The 14,824-nt window shown below is 39.1% G+C and overlaps 1 protein-coding gene across 2 annotated transcripts; it reads left to right on the top strand.

The window, feature by feature from the left end:
* The first annotated feature begins 2,463 nt into the window (after positions 1–2,463).
* On the top strand, positions 2,464–14,279 carry LOC100371198 (serine/threonine-protein kinase PLK1-like). 2 transcript variants are annotated; one of them, XM_006812698.3, is made up of 13 exons: positions 2,464–3,101; positions 7,010–7,117; positions 7,323–7,439; positions 7,882–8,099; positions 8,583–8,678; positions 8,794–9,169; positions 9,285–9,408; positions 10,156–10,242; positions 10,506–10,674; positions 11,267–11,396; positions 11,873–11,911; positions 12,101–12,250; positions 12,882–14,279. In XM_006812698.3, exons 1-13 carry the CDS (start codon positions 2,892–2,894, stop codon positions 13,095–13,097), a joined length of 2,040 nt encoding a protein of 679 aa, XP_006812761.1. In that variant the 5' UTR covers positions 2,464–2,891; the 3' UTR covers positions 13,098–14,279. The 2 variants fall into 2 exon arrangements, with proteins under 2 accessions (XP_006812761.1, XP_085359296.1); XM_085503170.1 differs by lacking the exon at positions 11,873–11,911.
* Positions 14,280–14,824: the final 545 nt, after the last annotated feature.

The raw sequence follows: 14,824 nt of genomic DNA, 5'->3' as shown, positions 1-14,824 counted from the left end.
GAGTGTTCGGTATACTCTATTTGTGGTACGTAGTGCGAAACCGCGCATGCTCAGTTAGACAAATAGTTATAAAAACATCACAATTCAAAGTGATTTAAATACTTGCCCCTTATCTGAATATATTCATTGTTAGACAGTGTTTCTCTATCGCTACAATTTACATTGTCGTACAGAATAAAAAAAAAACTGCGCTCTGTATTCAACATCTGTCTTCTCTGTCACGATGGTTGCTATTAGCCTTGCTCTGACAGTGGTCGTAATGTAAACAGCCGTCTAAAATGGGGGGGGGGGGGGTGCAGACGTCCGAATTCCGATTCCAAGACATTGACAATTGGATAACGACTCAGTCTCGTGAAAGAAATATAATGCAGTGATCATGGGTTATCTTTCAGTGAAGTTAATGGCGATATTATAGAAATATTGACTCGGGCCGAGGTCGATATACAGATTTGTTGACCGGGGCGAGGCCCAGGTCAACAATGCTTTCTGAGGGCCGACAAATCTGTATATCAGCCGAGGCTGGGGTCGATATTTGTATTATTATACCGAATAAAACAAATACTCTTGTAAAAAGCTGCATTGCAAGATCTCTCCTGTCCAAGATTTTGATGACAATATCCATATTGTTCTCCATCGTACTTATATTCCACAATCACTTCCGAAATTACTGTCACATTTAAGATTGTTGTAGAAATCAACTAGCTACGAACGATTATCTGACATTTCAGAAGCCGTGGCGTTTACACCTGACGCGCGCGCACACATACACTCACGCGGGCCTAACTAAACGCAATATAATAACACATTTCCGGTTAAATGAGCAATCCACGTATGTGTACGATACACAATGAGTAATGAAATTACCTTAGTGAAATAAACAGATGCACTAAACGTCGGTATACGTCAACATATCCTGCGATACCGTGCGACAAGTTATCAGCGCTATCTACGTATACGGTGTGGCCCATACAGTCGTCGTATCCGATGTTGTTCGAAATGTTCACAAATTAAAGGTGATCCCCGGGACAACGCCGACGAACCTCAACGGCGAATCGTAAGAAGCCGATTATAACGTCTTTGACCGCTGACAAGTCAATGTGCAATTATATTGACCAAAAAATGCGATTATTAATATAAATATCTGAAACCATAACGACTGTTCGTGTCGACAATGAGGTCAGTTTTGTTACAGACGGGTCAGCTGTCGTTCAGCACATTACACACGTGCTGATATGCGAGGAATGTAAGCGTAATATTTCAAGGGATAAAATAAAGAAATGTCGGCATTAGTTTCAAGTGACGTGAATTTTAGAGTAGCAGCTACTCCAATTCCACCATATGACCGAAACTGCCAGAGTGTCTGATGCCATCATAGCGCGCGCGCGGTTGTCGAGACATTGGTTTTATTTGTATTGTTTGGATTCGAGAGCCTATTTTTAGTTCTAGACGGTTTCCGTACTGACTATAGGTCCTTCCCATGCGTGAACGGAACTAGATTTAACTATGGTCCTACAAATTAAACCCCATAAGTCCATCGTCTAGCCGATAAGCAAACTTATTGGATTTGTAGCTTTCAATCCCAGACCGTGCTAGAATGTAGTCTGAGCGCAGTTTATAAAGCCGGATAAGCGGGGAATGATAAAATTCGTACTACTTAATTACGAAATTGCAAATCACAATCACAAAATTTCGAGTTGGTCATGTATTAAAATATTTGCAATCATTTATTGTTTTCGAATACGAGAAATATACAATTTATATTAAATAATGAATATTTTGACAAAGTACTTTACATGTAGCTTTACATTGCATTTGATGCCTTCTTATTAACATGAGTGTATAACTGTCAGATGTTTTGTACTTTGCCTTAAAGTTAGATGTCCGATGAACAAGCGTTGGACTGTGAATCATGCCGTGAGTCCTCGTCGCCGCCTTCACTGTGTTCAGCTATATCTGTGTTGTAATAAACACAAAACATATACCACGCGTTTAGTTTGGAACTGTCTTAACATATTCACGAATTCCGCGTTGTCTGACTGTATATAATGTAACTATGTTTAATACATGTGTAATATATTAAAAATTCCTTATGTGGCGTGCATTATTAAGACGTTGTGTACATAGCGCCTCTATAACAGAATGCCCCGATTAATTCACACGGCTCCACCCTGCTTGTGACGTTTTGTTTATTAGTTCCTTATATGGCACGTGACGGTGACGTTTCGGACGAGTTTATAAACATGGAGGGATGTTGGTATGGGGGTTGGACTCGTTCATTCTGACGAAAAATACTGAATATAGTAGTAAAAAAGCATACGTACCAATTACTATTAATATATCAAGTCTCGCCTTAACAATTGCTGAATAATATTGCTGGGCATCTGCTCCATCAACGCCACGTTTACTATCATACCCTCCTTAATAAATGGTTTTACCCAACAGGGGGGGACATTCTCGTGACCTGATCAGTATGCTATTGTAAAGCTAGAACCACACCACCTGCGTAAGGCCTATCACATTAGCGCGTGTTAGTTGTTCGTGAAAGGAGCGTTTTTAAATACGAATTGGTGTGTACGGGTAGCCAAGGACCACCACATCACTAAACATTCAAATTCATTCATACGTTGTGTTCGGCAGAGATAGCAGGACAAAGACCGAGTCATTTGTTGTACTGATAACAGACAGTATCGTATCTTCGCGAGCAGTGTGTTCAACTATACATACACACCAATATTTCCAGATTGACCAGGCTTTCGTGTTGACTGAATCACAATAACACGAGGAAATACTTCAAAGTTGAACTAGAAACGTAGCCGTATTCGTAATTCCCGGTACAGAGGGCACGGAAGCAAGCTCACGAAAACACTCAATTACTGTCGCTGTTGCGTAGTATGCTCATATCGAAGGCAACACAAGCCGTAGCTCTTCGAATGAAGGATGTCAAAGGACAAATGGAAAGGCAACTCGAAGGCAACAATAACAAACAAAGACTCAAACAACAGGCTTCCACTGGTAGCACGGATACATTGACAGAGGACCCAGATGTTATTTCGGACCCGACCTCAGACAAGCAGTATGTGAGGGGTCGGCTGTTGGGCAAGGTAAAACAACTTATGTACATAAATAAATCTCCTTTGTGTGCTCAGTCGTTTTAATATTTAACGTCTCGCGAGTGTTATTGTCACAAATGTGCAATTTACAGGACATACACTAGTGAAGAGCTGTATTCAGTTGTACGTGGGTATTACTTGGTCGCGGCGAAAGAGGTCAGGGAGAGAATCAAGCTGTATCCGGAATAGATAACAATGCTTGTTTACACCACAATTTATCCTAATTGCTGATGAACGTGTTTTCGGTATAAATATATATGGATCCCGGTCTCAATCATCCCCATTCGTTAGCCCGAATCAGAAATTAACCATCCCCAAATGACGACATTCAGTGATACGCAGTTTGTTGAGGGTTAGGGTCGATTCGGCCGGTCAGTTTGTCTTCGGTCACCAAGTGTGAATTCAGTCGGAATATAGACGCATGTCCGTAGTCTGAATGACATATTTTAATTTATCGGACGTCTTTGTTTCGACGGTTACGAGAATCTATTGGATTAGAGTCGAAACGTAACCCATAACAGCATAGTTTCATGCCATCGGCCATTTTGACAGCCTAAATGCGAGACAGAACGGGAAGCGTTAGGTGATTCGTTTCCTTGCTGTAGTTCAGTGTTTTATCTCCGTGAAGTGTTTGATGTGTTGTCAAATGCCGGTTACGGAAGTCTGAAGAACCACCGCAGTTGCTGTTTTTTTGGCGTTACGGAGGTCGGGCGAAATGACCTAGAAAGCTGAAAACTGCCTATTGAGTGCGTTTGACAAGCATGAAATATAAATGTATTGTTCATTTCAACCGCGGACGTCAAAATTGGTCGCCGTTTCGTGGGGTCATGGTAAAAACGGCAAACAAAAGACGTCCCAGAGTACCGCACGTTGTCTAGACCACTGTACAACAACATGATACGGTACTTTGCAGATGCTATTCTCCACGGTGGTCGGATTTATCCGCAGCGTGGCCAAACATTTACGGCCAAACATTTACATGTATCATGTTGCATTTCATATCCGTTTCAGTGCGTCTAATATAGAAACAAGCATGCTGGGACACACACAGCACCTAGCTGCGTATATCAATTTATCGATGTCAACGACTCTTGTTATTTTTATTGATATCATTCTGTGGTACTTGTAGCGCTGCTTGTCGCGCATTTTTGGCAAGTTCCGAACCCTCGCCATATGGTGCGCTTGCACTACTTTTATATAGGTAATGAATTTCAGTATATTATATTTTCCCAGGCACTTGTATATTTCGCGAGTTGATGACTGCGAACAGTGCATTCAGCGACCAAGACCGAAGCGTTCAGATACCCATTCAGCGTAGATTGACACTTTTTGAAATTGGAATAACAATAAAACTAAAAGAATGACAACCTCACATACTTAATTTGTACGAAATCTCAGATTACAATCCATATAACCTACGTGTATTATTATAAAACCATGTGCTATTTTTTTTTTTGTAATGCGACATTGTTCCTCTCGTGCGTGGCTATCAGTGTCGGGTGGATGACGTAGATATTGATATTCAGCTCAAGCAACAGGTTAATCAAAGGGCGCGGTCATTATAGATGCTTATCACACCTTTTATCAAAACAACAACGGTAATGCAAATCAGGCAACCGTTGCCACGATTTCTTGCAGGGCACAAAGAGAAGTTGCCGATACGAGTATGCCCACGTACGTCGTCGACTCTTCTCGTTAAAACAAATGCCCCGTATCTCCACCTTGAGTTTGTACTTGGAGACGTTGTCCGTCTTGTCATTTACATCGCTATGTGATGTACATTTTCTGTTATGAATCATTGTCGTTCAAAAATGAATATTATAAGAATTTATTTTCCTCTAAATTTGACAGATTCTAATACTACCTGTTGACATAGTTACTACAGATCCATGTACAAATGTGCACACATGGGTAGTTTTTACCTGGGTTTGACCTACATCGGGATAAGATGAATCGTCACGCCGCTAGGAAGCAGAATTATAAAGAAGAAACAAGTAAAATTTTAGACGTGTATTATAAGCTATTTCTGCAGAACTACACCCATTCAACATGTCGCATATTACGACGTTATTACTTTTGCAGAGGATGATCTACCAGAGATGGGTTAGCTACGGCAGTGAACAAAAAAAAAGTGTTTTTTTACGACTTGAATAATGAATGGGTTATTACTGCGACCTCTCAGGCTCTCGATAAGACGTACGTGTCCTGATACGGGCAAACAGTACACGCTTTGCTCGGAGATAGGTTATAATGGCTGCTCGGGAAAATAATCGTCGCCGTCATTAAGAATAAATTAGAATTCAGCTGTCTGCGGGGGGGGGGTAAGCACACTTCGATGAAGGTATACTATGCATGAGCGCGTGTTTCGTGACAAATGTGCAAATGTAATACACCAAACAATATTAACGACACGTATGATAACACTCGACGTTTCGATGCTACAATTAAAACAAAACAAAAAGTGAAACAAACCACGCTTTGTATGCATCGCATGGGGCCCATATCGTCAACGTGGCTACCTAAGCTCTTCCAGAAGTTTTCCCTAAGCTGTATTGTGTATCCGCCTGTACGTTAATTGGGGGATGCATCTAGGACTTCAGGGTTGGGTCTCGGTTCACTCAAATACTCCCAGCTCCACATGACTGACAATAAACCACGTAAGAAGCAGCTGTAAACTCAATAAATGTTTTATATCAATGGCTCGTCTACAAATATTGCGATGTTTACAGGGAGACCTTTACAGAAAATAAATAATTGCGTTTGTATTAGTTGGCGCATCGGCCGCGGCATTCCTGATCCATAAAAGAAATTTACGTGTTTTATTATTAGATGTAAAATAATTAGGCATCAACCATTATGACAACCATGTCGCGCCACTGATGGGATGTATACTTAAAAATACCCAATTAATATTACGATTTTGTCACGTGACATTTCTGAAAATTTTCTCATAGGCGGGCGGGGGGGGGGGTCCTCCGTACCAATAGATTTCCATCAGTCTCTCGGCAACCGATGTTGATAGACTGTGCTCGTATTGGCATGGTTATCAGTATTCAAAGCAAATGGTTATTTTTAAAGCACCGTACTACATTATACAATTGTGCGTGTATCTTGACTATTATTGTAACAGTGACGCGCGAGTGTGTACGTCACTTAGGAAAGCAATTGTGGGCACTGACAAAGCCTTGTATTTCAGTTTGAGATGCGTGTCCTCGGTTGCAGGTTTGCATCCTGCTGAAATGGGGCTATTTTAGAGAATGTCACATGTGTTATAGCGACACGGTCGCTTCACCGTGCCCTGTTGATACACTGACATACATAAACTCGTACTAAAGATGTTGACTAAAACGGGAATTTTAATATTCCGATGATCTGCCAGAGTCCCAGATACCTAGGGACTGCATCCGATCGGATAAATACTATTCATAATACTAGAATATTGTGACGTCACGACCCACTTAACCTACCCATCATAATATCAAACAAACACGGGACATAGACCCAAGTTTTAAAACAAAATCAAAATATCTTAAAACTTAAAAGCGTTGAAGTTTAAACGAACAATTCACTCTATATACTAGGTTAACTGCGCATCTGTTAACTGTATGTCATTTCAGAGTACCATCACTACGATCCCCATCCCACCGCTTTGCGGAATAGAAACTCCATACGATGTAGTTTTTAAACACACAGCTACCGGCAATGTCAATGACCATTTGTAACCACTTTAAATATAGCAGAAACATTTGAAAGATGTAGCATTGTGATCTCAACTATGCACATGCATATCCTGTGTATACTGTACTTAAGTTGATACTTCATAGTGTGGTTTCGAATACTAGTACAAATGTATATGCAAATACGACAGATGAACTAATAAAGTACGTTTTTGTTTTCAGGGCGGTTTTGCGAGATGTTACGAACTTACGGAATCTACCTCAAAAGTGTTGTACGCGGGCAAGATCATTCCAAAAACTCGAATATCTAAACCTCATCAAAGACAGAAGGTAAAGAGAAATGAAATCTACACTCTATTGATAGTAGTTTGGGTAACGTTGTTCAATTGCAGGTCGGTGTACTCATGGTCGGTAGCCTCGTACACGTACCACCCACTGGTTTAGCGTATGTGTTAAATGCATATGTTATTCACACCAGTGGATACTCTGTTATTTGCTGATGTTCACATATTTGTGTTTTCTTTTTCCTTCACAGCTTGAGCGAGAAATCCATCTGCACTCCCAGCTTGCGCACCATAACGTTGTACAGTTTCTGGATTACTTCGACGATGATGAGCACGTCTATATCATCCTCGAAATCTGTAATAAAAAGGTTAGCGAACGAGGCTACAACTTGTTGTCATTGCTGTTATTTATTAAGAAGGGTATTTGAACTGATAGTTTATATATGCCTTGTGCGGTCGGTGTTATTTATTAAAGTGCATATCAGTGGCTCCATCGTGGTTTAATGAATTATTACTTTGGATGTGATACGATATGGGGGGATGCCCGGATGCTCTCGCCTGTTAGTAATTTGACTGTACTTTAATATATTTACCAGCAACTTAACTTCCCAAAATAGTTAAAGGTCACTGCGCAATGGAGGTTATGTTCGCTTGATCTAATAATGCACATTAGCCCTCGAGCAGTATTGTTTACTGCAAATCGATGCACCGTAAGACAATCCTAAATAATGATAAAAATCTTAAAGACGCCACACATTTAATTTGTTCTCTGTGACAATCAACGTTAGGATTTTTTTTTTTCTTTTGCAGTCTCTGATGCACACAATGAGGCAACGAAAGACTCTGACGGAACCGGAAGTGCGTTTTTTCCTCCTCCAAATCATTGAAGGAATACAATATTTACATAGCCAGAATGTGATCCACAGAGATTTGAAGCTTGGAAACATTTTAGTCTCAGACAGTATGGAGATTAAGCTAGCTGACTTCGGTCTGGCAACGAGATTAGAGTTCGACGGCGATAGAAAAAGGTGAGTTGAAACAGAACCCATCGCCGCAGGACGTCCTTCGAAAACGTCTGGTTCCGTTGCTTAGTTCTTGAAAGTTTTGTATTCGATGCCATTGTTTCCCCGCAAGTGGTTGAACAATTTAAATGGACAACACTTATGGGGAGTCAAATGTACCAGAACTACGGAGTTCACATAAGCATGGTGAACTCAGTGTATCGAAACACTATTTCGCCATCTACTTCAATTACTCGTAACGGAATACATTATTTCAAAATTGAGACATTCATTCCCATAGTCGAACCAAACAAAAATTCAATTAAAAATACCTTGTTTTCATTGCACAGGTGGTTGCTCTAATTGTGCGTCTTAATGTGGCATTGTACTCGGTTTTGACTTTCTGTATGTACTTTAATCGATCGTACATTCCGTGGTGTCATTTTCACTCTAAAAGTATTCAACATTCATTGTATTTTGTCAATGGCATGTTTGTGTTATTTTTTACAGGACGATTTGTGGAACGCCTAACTACATTGCACCAGAAGTTTTAGAGAAGATTGGCCATAGCTATGAGGCTGATATCTGGGCTATTGGTTGCGTCATGTAAGTTTATATCAAGTCCTGAGTTTCAGTTAGGGTGGGTTATTATAATGTAACGATGTTCTAAAATTAGGGAGTTCATTCTTCATTTAAACTACGATTAAATTCTCGTTTTTAGGTACACTATGCTTGTCGGGAAGCCACCCTTCGAAGGAAGTACTTTAAAGGAGACCTACTCTAGGGTTAGAAACAACAAATACAATCTACCATTCAGCCTCCATTCCTCAGCGAAAGATCTTATAAAACAGCTATTGAACAGTAAACCGGAAGATCGCCCGGGTTTGGAGGAGATCTTGCAGCACGAGTTTTTCACCCGTGGGTTTACGCCCACATATCTACCGCCCAGCGTGTGTCACACTGCCCCAAGGTACGCCACAACCGACGCTGGAGCTGTCGACGTCGTGGATGGGGACTACAAATCACGCGAAGAGCCCAGGAGAAGATTTTCTGAACTCTCATCGGCACTTCAACATCTCCGAGGAGGTAGAGCTAAGGTGAGAGCACCTTTTTTTGCTTCAAAATAGAAGATTTTTGAAACAAACTGAGAATACAGTGTAAATCGGTCATGCGAGAGTTATAGTTATTTGTTAATTCTTTTTCATTGCTTAGGTAACCAGCAAACCTCCGACACCCCCCTCCACTAGTAAACATCGTCGAAGTTCAACAGACAAAACCAAAGCTGTTACTCACGCTATTAAAAATGCTGTTTCTTCAGTGATTGAATCATCCAAAGGTAAACAACCATTCCAAGACCAAAGTTCAATATAATGATAATTTGTATTGAACTCCTATCCTTATTTGCATTTTGATTACAAATGCACCCTTTGAGAGTTTGTCAATTTTTGTTTGTGGGGCAACTGGTTGTGTGTATTTCATGGTCTTTGTTTGAGGCAGTTATCAATAAATTTACTTATTTTATTGATTAGTTTAGCTTATTTTTTATTCATATTATTTTCATCCGACAAGAAAATGTTCAAAGTCTTCAAAATTTATTTTGCGTCAACCGGTTTTGATCCCATAGATTAAGAAATTGTTCATACCAGTACCAATTTTCAATATTAAGTTTGTATGCTTCTGCAAGCGATGTACTCTATGCACATTTGTTTTAAACTTTAAAAAATGGGTATATTCACCTAATTCTTGCAGGCATGCTAAATTAGTTGCCTCAAAGTTCACCTGAAGCGGTGTTGGGATCATAATATTGTTTGAATGGCAAATTGAGTCACTTACTCAAATGTCGCTAGAATAGAATAGAATAGAATAGAATAGAATAGAATAGAATAGAATAGAATAGAATAGAACTGGCTTTCTCTCGTGTTCATATCTCTTAGTGGCATACTAAGATTGGAGGTTATCTCTGATATGTTTTTGTCACGTGTTCATGTGTATAACTGTTTACAGAGTTGGGGTATAATGCAATTCGACTTAAATGTCTGTCCAACTTTCACGGATTTACTATTTGTATGCTTTTTTCCTGCAGGCCAATCGCCGCCAAAGTCCAGCAACAACATTCCCCCAAGCAAAGTTCAAGAGATGTTAATGACATGTACGCGACACATGCCTGAAGGTATGTCACGTGTCAATCGCAATTCCTTATTGTCGCATTAATTATTCATCATCTTTTCCGTCTTAACTCGTCAAAAATTCAATTCACGTATAAAAGCATGACTAGCCACATTTGTCATCGTATAAGAGCATATGTCAACACCCTAGTGACTAATCGTCCATTTTGATCAAACTATTCGTTCTTAGAATCCTGCATCCGTCCACGCAGCAACAAGACACAAAATGAAATGTAAATCAATGTTTGTTTTTTGTGTTTATCTACAGAGCCCTACAATAGTACACCCAAGTACAAACCTAAAGGTTCAGAGGTACTCTGGGTTACCAAATGGGTCGACTACTCTAATAAATACGGGTTTGGGTACCAGTTATCCGATACATCGGTTGGTGTCATGTTCAACGACAACTCGAGAATTTGTTTTCTTCCAAACAGAAGGTAAAGGCATTCCCACCAGTCACAACATTACATGTAATCATGGAAAGTCCTAACGTTAGTACCTTCCATGATATAATGTACTCTTTACCACAATAACCGAACTATATTTGACGAGGAAGGAAGACATTATAGGTTTAATTGTGATTGTAATTAAAACACAATTTATGTTCTGATTAGTCGTGCCTAAAATAGATTTGCTTCACGATATTGAGCCCATGCGCTAAGAATCATTTGTACGTATTTTGTATTCATGGTTGGTACGCAATCTGCACGAGTTGGGTTCAATTTTTGTTCACGATGAATCATAACCTAGTGTATATTATTCATTATCGAATAGAAGTATTAAAAGTATCGTCACATTTATTGCTTTTGTATTTATACAGATAGGCGTCTGTACAAATTCATTATTGTGATTTATTTGGGAGCTGTATTTATTCGACGAGATGAATGTAGTAAGATGTATTGTATATTTAATGGCATAATCAATTAATACATTAATATGAATATTGCAGCTGCATGACCAGCCATCTTTTAAAAAATATAAATATCAAATTCCAGTAATTTAAAATTTTTACTAATATCATTTTGACAGCACTGTACAGTACATTGGAGTTGACCGAAAAGTCCAGATATTCGCAATGACATCAGTGCCCCAGCGTCTGGCCAATAAAGTGACCTTGCTCGACTATTTCGCTACATACATGGACGAGCATCTGATAAAGGTAATATTAATATTATAAGATTGCGTGTATCTGATTAGCATAACGTACCAATTGATCATGGAGACAAACCTGGTTACGTAATTTTGTTGCTGCTGTGATGGGTGAAAAATGCTGCGCCAGATGGTTGCCTTGAATTGCGCATTGACATACAATATGTTGATAGACGAAGAGGATATGCAAATCGTCCTCGTTTATCCGGTTTCGTGTAACACTATTAATAGCAGATAATAAAGTAACAACAAAATAATAATATTAAGACTGTTTATTTGCCGCCAAGATAGTTCTAGTAAAATGAATTGATCTATAAATGGCCAAACAGTTAAATATTAAATGCCGTGCATGCTTTTGAACCGACACTCTTCCACTTTTCTATGACGTCATTTCTAGCTTCTCCTCAATGTTGACTAATAAGTAACTAACTGGTGATGGTCTGTTCCTCCCCTCTTTCTTTTCTCTTCCTTTCCTGGTTTCTACAGGGTGAGACCGACCTTCCAAGTCCTCTACTGGCTAGAAAGGTATAACCCCTCTCTTCTTATCTGTATTTCTTCTCGTATTTTAAGATGCGCGAGATTTCGTAACTGTATTCTGTCTACAATGTTTATTTCCTTTTTTTTCGTAATGTTACTACGCCTCCTCTTTATCATGCGGAGTTTTATGGAAATGATTTTTTTTTACTGAACATTTACTTTTAACATGAAAATTAGGGAGGCGATTTAGAATCAAAGGAGAAGTCCAGTCCTACGAAGAGGAAAGTGTTGCAGAGTGAGCCAGGAACAGCCGTACAGCCGTTTATGCAGAATTGGACGAAGACCAAAGATTCCATCACTATGTATCTCAGTAACGGTGCATTGCAGGTACGTGTTCCAACAACAGCATATTTCATACCAGAATTGCCATTCGGGCTGATATCTAGGCATTCGAGATTGTTACAAATCCGTAGATTAGTACTGTCAACCATTGACATTTAGACGGAAGTACGTCACATACGTAAATACATTTTCCCATCCCATAATACTACACTAAAACGATTTATCAAAAATAGTATAGGTCCCACAACTGTCCTATATATATATATCATTTTTCATGTCGTGCTGTTATTTGGTCAAGTGACGTCAACCGCGATTATTTGTTCCCATTTTAAAATCTATAAATCATCCACACGTTCTGTCGTGGTAGATAAACTTATACCCGCATAAAAAAGCTACTTTTCAAAATGCCAGCCTTTTATGGATGTTGTTGTTTGCGTCATGAAGCTTTTGTCTCTGGCTAAAAATAACAAAATTCGTAATTAATAAAATGACGTAGTGTCCTGTGTGGAATACGTACATCAGCCATGTTTCTGGCGGTTTGCTCTGCGAATGATTTGTTGAGACTATTGTTCCTCTTTTTATGATGTAGGGCGATAGAGGGCGAACACACTGTGAAGGCTGTTGGAGGACCACGCTAGTCTGTGTTTAATTATTTGTTTTTCTCTCCCCTATGTAGATCAATTTCTTCGAGGACCACACCAAGATTGTCCTTAGTTACAACAACAGTGACCACTTGGTAACATACGTGGACAATGAACGTATTTGCCACACGTATCGTTTGTTGCACGTGGCGCACTACGGATGCCCCGCTCATCTACATGCACGAATGTTGTACAGTGTGAACGCAGTCAAAAATATTGTGGCACAGGAAGCGGCAACGACGTCCACATAACATTAACCATTTCAGGTATTTTGTCGAAATGGATTTTTTTTTGACTGATTAATGATGAAACTGAATAGTGAAGTCGTACTGTTTACCACAAAGAAGATTACGTTGACTTTGCCAAAGAAACACTGCGTTATTGTGAACACTGATGGTTACAGCTACGTGTATATACGAAACGTTGTTGACTTAGATCCTATGCACTTAGTGGTTAAACAGGGTTATTTTATTTGATCTGTGGTGCTAATTTTTGTTTCGAACCTGACATAAATCTTCTATGTAGAGGTATTTTTTGGGGCGTCACCTTTCAAGCAATGGCGCCTGGTTATATGCTTTACGTCCAATCCGTTCATCCAACTAACTTGGATTATGCTTGTATAAAAACGTGCTTCCGTAAATTCTAGTTGTTGCCATAGAGGGCTCATGGTTGATTTGCTTTTTTACGAGAGTACATGTACCGACATTGCATATATATATATATTTATGTTGATAGATTTGTCGAAAATGTAGTGTTTATTTAATTTATCGAGTTTATCAGAGTTTGACTGCCAACTATATTGTATATTATATTGTACAAGTGCGCATGTGCCTTAAAAGTGGTGCGTCGTCAACGGGTTGCTTTGTCGTTGAGGGCGGGTGTGTTGATGTTAATCTCTCTATGACGAATAGATTTTGGAATCTGGTTTGTGCTGCGGGATCATTGCACAACGATTATCCTAATCATTCTGACGAGTAAGAAAACTCAATAAATCGTTATTTTAATTTATTGTAATGCGAGTTATTTTTCTATTTGTTGCGTTTCTTCTAAAAAAAAAATAGTCCGGTCGAGAGTGGATGCGCTGCAGCAATTTTTATGAAGTCCAGTACTGCGTTACTAAACCACACGTATATTGTGTAGGAAGTCTCTTGACAATAATGTGCGTTTTATGGAACAAAGATAGGACGGATTTGTGTAGGGACCAGAGAAACTAAACACGCACACGAATGTAATAATTATTTGGTTCCACTAAAGAAATTTACATGACTACCTTCATCTTGCTTTCAGTTCACTTCTTACTGTGTACATATATGTTTTTCAATTTTATGAAGAATTACAAATCTGAGTGGGTGTTTTTTCTGGGTATTTAATCCACAAATATAAATGTTATAAAGTTTGTCTTTTGAGAAAATAAAGAGTATGTGACAAAATAATACTATCGTCTGTGTAAATGAATTTCAAATCGTCCAAAAGCGAATTTCTTCAAGTTGACAAATTTTGTAGTTTGTGACATTATTTTGAGAATAAAATTCCACCTGATGACTATCATATTTTATGTTCAAAATCTTGCGATCCTCCCTCCATAGCCGCTACTATTTGAACTTGACTGGTTCTGTTTACACAAGATGCAGACATGTTGAGTCGGTTTTAAGACTGTTTTGGGCCATTGAGAGAATTCTTGATGTATTGATAAAAAACAATAGAAGTGGTAATTAAGGGTACAGAAATTAACTTTTGTAAATTGATTTGCATGACCAGTTAGAGTAAACTACAAATCCAAACTGCACTCTATTATAGTGGGTTTTTCCCATTGGGTAAATTGTGTACAGTAAACGTACTTCGTAAAAGCCACCAGTTAGGGGCGGGTGGTAATACAACTACATATCATGTTGACCATGTATAGAATTGAATAAGTCAACGACAACCTTGAAGCCGCCAAACTCGCGACAAAACTCTTCAAAGGCGTCAAAATAACTAA

The sequence above is a fragment of the Saccoglossus kowalevskii genome, chromosome 9 (genome assembly GCF_978046115.1).
Source record: "Saccoglossus kowalevskii chromosome 9, keSacKowa6.1, whole genome shotgun sequence".
NCBI lineage: Eukaryota > Metazoa > Hemichordata > Enteropneusta > Harrimaniidae > Saccoglossus > Saccoglossus kowalevskii.
This window is presented reverse-complemented; position numbering and strand designations above follow the sequence as displayed.

What these genes read in the sequence shown, in the direction of transcription:
- LOC100371198 (XM_006812698.3), top strand. Translation starts at nt 2,892, where the DNA reads ATGCTCATATCGAAGGCAACACAAGCCGTAGCTCTTCGAATGAAGGAT. An exon ending in GGGGTCGGCTGTTGGGCAAG is followed by an intron (nt 3,102 to 7,009) that starts GTAAAACAACTT and finishes TTTTGTTTTCAG; the next exon opens with GGCGGTTTTGCGAGATGTTA. An exon ending in TGGGCTATTGGTTGCGTCAT is followed by an intron (nt 8,679 to 8,793) that starts GTAAGTTTATAT and finishes TCTCGTTTTTAG; the next exon opens with GTACACTATGCTTGTCGGGA.